The sequence below is a fragment of the Odocoileus virginianus genome, chromosome 28 (assembly GCF_023699985.2).
Source record: "Odocoileus virginianus isolate 20LAN1187 ecotype Illinois chromosome 28, Ovbor_1.2, whole genome shotgun sequence".
NCBI lineage: Eukaryota > Metazoa > Chordata > Mammalia > Artiodactyla > Cervidae > Odocoileus > Odocoileus virginianus.
The window spans coordinates 39,290,851-39,300,570 of NC_069701.1; the positions used below are offsets into that span (position 1 = coordinate 39,290,851).

The 9,720-nt window shown below is 59.3% G+C and overlaps 1 protein-coding gene across 1 annotated transcript; it reads right to left on the reverse strand.

The window, feature by feature from the left end:
• On the reverse strand, positions 1-9,324 carry TBX10 (T-box transcription factor 10). Its single transcript, XM_070457087.1, has 11 exons — positions 9,233-9,324; positions 8,885-9,020; positions 7,382-7,470; positions 6,905-7,002; positions 3,203-3,470; positions 3,017-3,118; positions 2,498-2,669; positions 1,401-1,556; positions 1,032-1,099; positions 745-839; positions 1-281 (listed from the first exon to the last, which is right to left on the reverse strand). Exons 1-11 carry the CDS (start codon positions 9,322-9,324, stop codon positions 1-3), a joined length of 1,557 nt encoding a protein of 518 aa, XP_070313188.1.
• Positions 9,325-9,720: the final 396 nt, after the last annotated feature.

Consider the following 9,720-nt stretch of genomic DNA (forward strand, 5'->3'; position numbering starts at 1 on the left):
TCACTGCGGGTCCTGGCCAGGCCCCAGGCACATTGCAATGGGGGAGAGGAGCCCCTGCCCCGCTGGGAGGGGCAGGCCCCCCTGGTCCCTATTAGCCTGGATATTGGGGAGGGGGTATGGTGTCGGTCGGGCCCTTGGTTGGACGGGGCTTGAGGCTCCAGGGTACAGGCCCTGGTAGGTGAGGGGCGGGTAGGTGGCTGGGGCCAGCAAAGCCTCAGTGGGGGCCAGCAGCTGATGGTGGAGCCTGGCGGGGATCCTGGCGGTGAAGGCTTTGTTGGGGTCTGAGAGGGGAGGATGTGGTCTGAGTGGAGCCCAGGCCTGCCCTCACTCCTTCAGCCCGCCGGTCCGAGAGCCTGCTGCTCCCCTTTCTCAAGTTGCCCACGGCTTAGCCTTTGTGCCTGCTCTTGCCTCTGCCTGGACTTTCTTCCCCTCCTCCTCCCTCCTTTTCAGTCCTCCAAGGCCCAGCCCAGAAACCACCTCCTCCAGGAAGTCTACCTGACCTCCACCCTCACCCCCCACCACCACCCCTGCTCTCCGCACCTTGTCCCTGCCCAACCGTTCTCCCTGCCCTGGGTCCAAAATTGTCTCAGAAATTTCTGCTTCCCCTCTCTGTCCGCACAGATGCCCGGTGAGCTTGCTGAGCAGTCTACAGGTCCTTCCTGGGAGCCCCGTGGCCCTCTCCCCTCCCTTCCTGCCCGCTTAGCAGGCTCCGGTCCCACCATGTCTGTGAACCTGGGGGCTGACCTTTCTCTCGCTCACTGGAGCCTTTCAGCAGACAGGGGCCGAGGCTGCTGCGACTCCGGGTCGGGATGCTGAGCAGGGGCCGTGGAGATATAGGCCTGGAGGTGGGGCAAGCAGGAATGGGGACAAGGGTCACGGTGGGGAACCCAGGCCAAGGGTCATGGTCTGAGTCAGGCAGTGGGACCCCAGGACAAGCCAGTGGCTGTGACCCTGAAAGAAGGGTCAGGAGCTGAGACCTTAAGAGATGCCTGGGGATAGAAATGGGGTGAGGGGATGGGGCCAGATGGTACCAGGAGTCTGGGTCACTCTCCCGAAAGCCCTTGGCAAATGGGTTGCTGGCAATTTTCAGCTGGGTGATCTGCAGAGGATAGAGTGTAGTTAGAGGTCAGCCTTGAGCTGGGGAGAGGCTGTGGGGCCCCAGGCTAACCACCCTCTCCTCCCTGGATCCCCCCAGTCTGGAGGCCCTGGGCCTCTCAATCCAGGAACCACAGAGCCAGTGGGCATGAAGGCAGGGGAATGACTGTGGGCTAATGCCCATGGAGTCCCGGAAGGACAGACGGGCAGGGCTCTGTGTGCCTGTCAGGCCTAAGAACCTGGTCCTTCAGTTTCTCCCATGTGATGAGCTGGGGGAGTGAGGTTAGGAACTGTGCCTGACGCACCCGGTGGTTCTGATATGCTGTGACAGCCGTGAACTGGGTCTCCGTGAAGATGAAGGACTTGAAGTTCTCCTGGGCATAGCGCTCGCTGTCTTTGCGTGGGTCCACAAAAACCACGTGGAAGCGTGGCTGGTAGCGATGCATGGAGTTGAGGATGATCTGTGGGGCGGGCGGTGGGCGGGCAGTGTGGGGCGGGGCAGCAGCCAGCCCTCGCTGAGGCTGAAGCGCTTCCTGCAGCCACCCGGCCTCCCCATACCTCCCATCTCATAAGTGCTACTGCCAGGTGTAAGGATGTGAGTTTGCGGTTCTGAGTCAAAGGCCGCTTGTCGTCTGAGCGTCCGGGCGACTTGGCCTCTCACTCCCACGTCCCAGCCATCACAGGGCCATCTGGGATCTGACCACCTCTCCTACCCCATGGCCTCCACGCCGCCCGGCCACCACCATCTTTCTCCTGGATTTCTGCAGCTGCCTCCCAGCTGCGCTCCCTGCCTCCTCTTGGCTCCTCTGCCCATCTTCCGCACAGCAGCCCCAGTGAGCTGCAGCTCGGAACCACTGCCCCCATCCTTGGCTCCTGCCCACACGGAGAGAAGACCTGGATCCTGTCCGCAGCCAATTGATCCTGCAGATCAGCGCATGCTGCCCCTAGTATCTCTTCCCCTCCCACTGCCCCTCCTCACTCCACTCCAGCCACACGAGAGCCTCCTCGCAGGTCCCCCGACTCCCCAGTATCCTCCTGCCTCAGGGCCTTTGCACTCGCTGGCCCCTCTGCCTGCCACAGCTCCCTCTTCTATATATACAGGCTCCCTCCTCCACTCCATCAGACTTCTCTTCAAGTAGCCTCAGTTGCCACCTCGTCTCAGACCCCTTCCCTGGTTCCTTTTTCTCCTGACATCAGCCTGATCTTTGCCTTGGACAAAGTGTCAATGATGCTGTTTTTGCATCTGTGGTGGGCCTGGGCAGTCCCCTCTGCTGTCCGACCCCCAGCCAGATGGACTTGGGCATCAAAGCCCCAGCCAGTTCTGGCCCCAGGCTTCATCACACTCAGGCCCCAGTGTCCCCTGCCCTGGCCCAAACCCTCCCCACAGTGGCCCGGGCCTCACGTGGCCGTTGTCATCCAGTAGGTTGTTGGTCAGCTTGAGCTTGTCGAAGGACACGATCTGACGCATCCACTGCGCGCCCTTGGCCGGCGAGTCGGGGTGGAAGTGCACGCGGCCGGGCGTGGCTGGGTCCGCCTTGCCCGCCACCAGCCAGGCAGAGCTGTGGAAGGCATACCTGGGGACGGAGCGAGGTGGCCAGGGCGCCCCAACTGCACCCCAGGGCACCTACCTCATCTGCTGCCCCCACCTGGAGCCAAGACTGACAGGGGTCACCATCTCCCCTACTGCCCATGTGCTGGCCCATCTGCGCACGAGGAACCAGAGGCTCCAGAGTGCTGCCCAGCCTGGGGTCCCTGCGGTCGCACCTGCCGCCCTGGGCTAATCCCCCCATCCCTGCCTGCCCAGGATAGACCCCCTGACACTGTTCCAACTGGCCCCTGCTTCACCCAGGGAGCAGGTGGGCTTCTGCTTCCCCATCTCAGTGCCTGAGGTCTGAGCTGCGAGCCCCGGCCAGCCCCGGACCTGTATCTCTTGTCATCCAAAGGCACAAAATCCATGAGCAGGGCGTAGTCAGCCAGCGTGTCCATGCCCAGGATCTTCACCTGGAAGGTGGGGAACATCCTCCTGCGGGAGGGGGTGCTCAGCGGCCCCGGCACGGTTCCAGCCTGCCCCCGACTCCCGCCACCCCCTCACCCCCCGTGCTCACACCTGCCCGCCTTGGTGACGATCATCTCTGTGCCCAGATGGTTGAACTCTTCCCACAGAGCCTTCATCTCCAGCTGAACCGTCACGCTGGACACGCGGGGATTCTTGGGGCCCTGCTCGGTGGCCTCGGTCACTGCTGGGGCCCCTGTGGAACCGGTGGAATGGCCTGATGGTATCATGGAGTCTGGCTGGGGCTCCCAGCTGGAGCTGGTCACGGGCAGTGTGTAGGTCTCTGAGGGGGCAAATACCCCGAGGCTAGCAGACAGGAAGGCTGGGGAGAGAGGACAGGATGTGGGCCTCTGTTCTCCTCACCCACCCCTATTCCACCCGGCCAGCCTTCATCTTTTAGGCTGCACCAGATGCCTCTTCTTCCAGGAAGCCCTCTCTGATTGCCAGGCCTGTGTTCCCATAGGATCCCTAACTCAGCATCACTTCATGAGGTAAATGCTCATTTAAAGCTTCTAGAGGCCAGAGACAGGCCCTGTCTGGCTTCCCAGGGAATCTTTGAGCCATCAGGAAGCCATGTGGCCTTGAGCAAATTATTTCACCTCCTTGAACCTCAGTTTCCACATCTGTCCCAAGGAGTTCTTAAATCTGCCTTGTTGGCTGATGTGAGGGTTCGTGGAGACACACACAGGGCCTGGCACACACTAGGCCCTTCAGAAAGGGCCTTGTTATGGATGATGGTGCAGGTGGGGTTGTGAGGGGGGGGGGGTCTTTCTCAGCTCTCTGCAGACCTGGCTGCCTCGTGCTGCTTAAGAGAGTACTGAGCTGAAGGAGGTCCCCAAATTACTGTGGGTCACTCTTGCCCATCTCTGACCCTGAAGTGATGTTAGTCACTCAGTCGTGTCTGACTCCTTGTGACCCCATGGACTGTTGCCCACCAGGCTCTTCTGTCCATGGGATTCTCCAAGCAAGAATACTGGAGTGGGTTGCCATTCTCTTCTTCAGGGAATCTTCCCCACCCAGGGATCAAACCTGAGCTCTCCTACACTGCAGGCAGATTCTTTACTGTCTGAGCCGCCAGGGCAAATGCCCAAATTCTGCCTCCAGAAGCCAGTTCTAACGTCTTTCCTCTCTGGCCTCCTCAGTTTTTCCTAAAGGGCCCCACTTTTAGGCTTTCCTGGTGGCCCAGTAGTTAGGAATCCAACTGCCAGTGCAGGGGCTACGGGTTTGGTCCCTGGTCCAGGAAAATCTCACATGCCGCAGAGCAGCTAAGCCTGCGTGTCACAACTACTGAAGCCCACGGGCCCTACAGCCCGCACTCTGCCTCAAGAGAGGCCACCACGATGAGAAGCCCCAGCACCGCCACAAAGAATGACCCCCGCGTGCAGCAACGAAGACCCAGAGCAGCCAAAAAGAAATCTTAAAAAGATAAAAGAGCCCATTTTTGGTCTGCAAACCTGCACATGTCTTGTGCAAAAGTTTGCCAAGGCTCCATCCTTCTTAGTAAAAAAATTTTTTTAACTATAATGAGATACTTTATACCTAGCAGGATGGCTACTACCAAAAACCAAAGCAAGTAACAAAAGCAACAATAACAAAAAAAGTGTTACAAGTGTTGGTGAAGATGTAGAGAAATTGGAACCCTTGTGCATTGCTGGTGGAGTGTAAGACAGTGTAGCCCCCGTGGAAAACCACTGATGGTTCCTCAGAATATGAAAGATGGAGTTACTATGGAAAGTGGAAGTGTTAGTCATGTCTGACTGTGTGAGTCTCCTGCGTTGGCGGGCGGATTTCTTTACCACTGCACCACTTGGGAAGCCCATGTCTGACTCTTTGTGACCCCGTGGACTACAGCCTGCCAGCTTCCTCTATCCATGGAATTCTCCAGGCAAGAACATTGGAATGCCCAAAAGAACCAAGAGCAAGTACCTGAACAGATATGTGTTCATTGGTATTCAGAGCAGCATTGTTTGCAACAGCTAAAATGTGGATGCAACCCTAGTGTCTGTCCATTGAGGGATGAATGGATAAGAAGAAAATGTGCATCCAGACAATGGAATATTATTCAGTCTTTAAAAGGAAGGGTATTATGATGCAGACTATGACATGGATGAAACTTGAGGACGTTAATGCTATGTAAGACAAGGCAGTCAAAAGAGAACAAAGACTGTATGATTCCATTCATAAGAGGTGCCTAAAGTAGCGAAATTCATAAACAGAAAGTGGATGGTGGTTGCCAGGGGCAGGGAGAGGGGATGAATTAACATTCAATGGGGACAGTGTTTCAGCTTTGCAAGATGCAGAAAGTTCTGGAGATAGATGGTGGTGATGGTTGCACACTAATAGGAATGTGCTTAATGCCACTGAACACTTAAAAAATACTTAAAATGATAGTTTTTATGTTATATATGAAAAAGTGAAAAAGAAACTGTTAGTCACTCAGTCATGTCTGACCCTTTGAGACCCCATGGACTTTGTCTGCCAGGCTCCTCTGTCCATGAAATTCTCCAGGCAAGAATACTGGAGTGGGTAGCCATGCCCTTCTCTAGGGGATCTTCCTAACTCAAGGATCAAACCCGGGTGTCCTGCATTACAGGAGGATTCTTTACTATCTGAGCCGTCAGGGAAGGCCCATGTTATGTATATTTTAACACAACATTTTAAACTGGAAAAAGCATCCTGAAAAGCAGACTGTTCATTTCTAGCAGCCCCACATGGGTTGAGAACCTAGTAAAACGGTGTGATCCCCTGGGCAGAGGTAGAATTATGGTGCTGGATGGATGGATGGATGGACAGATCCATGGGTGGAGGGAGTTTCCTGGGATGATGCAGCATGTGATGAGTTGATAGGCAGGCAGCACCTGGCCAGAGCCAGTGCATAGTAGGTACCAGGTGAGGGTGTGGGGTCCAAGGCCAGTCGCCCCACCCTTAGCAGCCCTGAGAGCAATGTGTGAGAAGTGGCACCTCACTAAAGCCCCTGGAAGCTCTGCAGTCTGGGAATGGGTGGATCTTACTGAAAGGGGATGGGCCATATCAGGTCTAAATCCCCCAGAGATGAAGGGTGGACAGGCCGATGTCCCTCATAACCTGGACCAGGCCATAAGGTGGGCAGTTAGTTGCCTACCACTTAGCTGTCCTGCTGGGGCAGGTACATCATCCAGGTAATCCACGCCAGCCCCAGAGTCTTTGGTGATGTGTCCCAAGGGGGAGAGGCTCATGGTTTTGCTGGGCCTGGGGACTTTGCAGGCTGGTTACTGGCTCCCCAGTCTTTTCTGAGCCTATACCCTGCCCCTCCTGGTTCACATGCTGCCCTGTGCCACCCTCAGTAACTCTGGGGAGGGGCCTGTCCTTGCTCAGTTCCTCTGAAAGCCAACACCTCTTGATTGCCAATTTCCACCGACATGGAGTCAGATTTGGAGCGGAAGCTAGAGGCTCCTTTTCCACCTTGATACTCAAGGGGTGAGGCCCAGAGAAAGGAGGAGCCAGGCCCAAGGTCCCCGACACCTGATAAGGCTTTCACCTCCCAGAAATGACTCTGTCCCACTGCCTATCAGCACCCCCACATTTGCACTTGGATGGCTGCATGGACCCCACCCTGGTGGGATCCGAGGCCTCCGCCTGGGGTGCCCCTGCCCCATCCTCTGCCCAGGCCCTGGGTATAGTGGGGTTTCCCTGGTCGCTAAGCTTAGACCCTGCCCACTCCACCCACCCCAGAGCCTGAACCCACTTGTGGGACTGCCTTGGCTACCTGCCCCTTACCTGCCATGGGGACAGCCCAGACTTCCGGTTCCTGGAGACGGTGGTTCAGCTGGGGTCCCTGCTTGTCACCAGTGGTCAACCTCTCCCGGTCTCCTGGTCTATCGGCAGCACGGCTCAGCACTCAGGCCCTCCCTTGGTCCCCAGCCTCCTGGCAGGACTGTCCTTCCCTCCTGAAACGTCCACGTCTTGTTCCTCTCCCAGAGCCAGGCACCTGGTCTCTGCAGGTGGGACCTCGGCCCTGGGGTGTGCAGAGCCCCTTCTGCCAGCCACCCTCAGACTGGACTGCACGAGGCCCCGGGCTGGGCTGGTCCGGCTCCAGGCGCGACGCTGTGCGGGAGGAGGGCAGGTGGGGAAGCTCTGACGTCGCGAGGCTGCCTCTCCCCCTCCCGGTCCCCGCTCCTGGCTTCCTCCCCTCCCCAGCTAGGAGCCCCCCAGCCATTCCTGATCAATGGGCCCAGACGCAGGGCGGGGGCCCACGTCCAGGACAGGCAGGGAGATCCGTAGGGGTCCAGGACTGGCTGAATGGAGGGGCCGGGGGCTGCCAGGGCCTCGGGGAGGTTGAGGGGCTGCAGAAGAAGCATGGAAGGCTGAATGGCAGAGGCGCTGCCCTCCTCCTAGGACCCAGACTCCTGATCGGGGGCTGCTGTCGTGGAAGCACCAGGGAGCTTGGGCCGGAAAGACAAGGGGGCAACAGCCATGTGTATGAGCAGAAGCAGAGCCCCTGGACTGGGGGGTGGGAGGCCAGGTCCTCCTGACCGCTCAGCCCATGAGCTGTGACACTGGCAGGACCTGACGGCCCCGTGCCTCAGTTTCCCCAACTGAACTAAGTGCATAATCGCTTCTGCCTGGGATGGGCTGGCCCCGCCTGGGGGGATGCAGTAAGCTGTCCACATCTTGGCTGATGGTGCCTACAGAGTCCCCACAGGGTGGGGGGAGCCTGGCTCAGGTCAGAGGCCTCGGGGGCAAGTCCTGACTGGGCACCTTCCCCAGCAGCCCCTGCCCGTCTGGAGCGGGGCATTCAGGGAACACGCAGGTGGCTGGTCAGAAAGGGAGTGGGATCCCCCCACGCTGCTTGCTGCTGTGTGGCCCAGGGTGGGTCATAGGGGTAAGCCCGGGTTGGCCCACTCTAGGGCCCTGGGCCGGGGCACCAGGCAAGAGCGCATCAGGCTGGGCCGGGCATGCCCAATCAGGGTTCCCAAAGTCTACTGGACCCGATGCCTCCTCCACAGTCAAGCTCTGGGGACACAGTGTGACACCCCGGCCCCTCCCAGAGCCACGTGGGGGGCAAACTCTCCTCCCTCAGCTCAGGGGGGCTGCTGCCTCACCCCCCCCCCGCACCGTGCCCCAGGTCCCTGAGGCCAGGCTCGGAGGAATGCCGCCGGGAGAGTGAGGGCTGACCCTGGCACAGACCCAGCCCTGGGGTCTGCTGCTGCGCAGGACGGGGCGAGTCCTCCACCCTTGTGAGGGAGGGTCCCAGAGGCTCCCAGGGATGAGGGGCTGCCTCGTGAGGTGGAGCCATGCAACCCTGTCCCAGGAGCCATGGTGGGGCAGGGGGGAGATAGGAGAGGTGATGGGGTTGGCGCCTCCTCAGCCTGGACTCCCAGGGGCCTGGGCGTCTATTGGCTTCTGATGTGTGTGTGTGTGTGTGTACGCGCTTGCACATGCCTTTGGTCTGTGAGATGGGAAGCCCGCCACATGTACGTAAGTGCACTGGCATGCCAACCCACGGGCACACACAGACTCAAGACTCAGTGACCTGCCACCACTAGTGTGCACACAAGCACAAGCTTCTCTGTGCTCAGAAACACACGCTGTCTCTTACACGCGTGCGTGTGCATGCACACACACAGGCACGCCTCCCTTCTTCACAGCCTCTTCCCCAGCCAGTCTGTTCTTCCTGCCGGAGGCGCCTCCTGGCCCCCTGCCCCCTCATCCATCTTGCCTGCCAGCCTGTCCCTGGCGCCCCCATATCCTTCACACCTTCTCATCTCGCTGCTCAATAGCAGGAGGCAGCGCGGCAGCCGTGGCCGCGGGGAGATGGATGGGCCGGGTGGGGGTGCAGTGGGCCCAGGGAGGGAGAGCTGGGGAGGACGGAGCTCTGGGCTCCTCCAGCCCCCTGTCGGGCAGGAGTGGAGCTCTCAGGCACGGGGGGCGGGGGCAGGCTGTGTCCAGGCTCTGTCGCACCCCGACCAGCGTGGCCCTTTGGTGGACACTGCAGAGAGCGCCTGGTCAGGACTGAGGGGACCCCAGGGGCAGGACTCAGCCTCCCCGGCGGGACTTCTGCCATGCTGCCTGCCCCGCCTGTCCCTCCTCCTTGCAGCCCTGCACCTGGACAGGTGCTCCCGGGTGGGGACAGCCTTGTCGAGCTGCACCCCTTCCCCAGCCTTGACACCCCTGAGTCCCATGAGCACTGGGCTCATTGCACACCTGGAAACACACATCTGGGCTGTGCCACCCACCACATATGGATCCTTCTGGAAGAAGGGCCAAAGTGCTGAGGCTCTCAGAAACGTGTGCTCACACACACAGCGCCTGGACAGGCACATGCCTGGACACCCGCACACGTGGGCACATACACAGCCACACACTTCTGCCCTCCCAGATAGACTCTGTGGTCCTGTGAACACAGGGGGTTTGGAGCCCTCCTCTGGACCATGGCCTCCTCTGACAGCCCCTCTGCTGGCCCCAGGGCAATCTTTCTCCAAGTCCCCCCCCCCCCCTGCCACACACACACACACACACACACACACACACGCACACGCACTATGGGATCTTCCCCCTGGGCTGTGATGAAACAGTGTGGGCACAGAGACAGT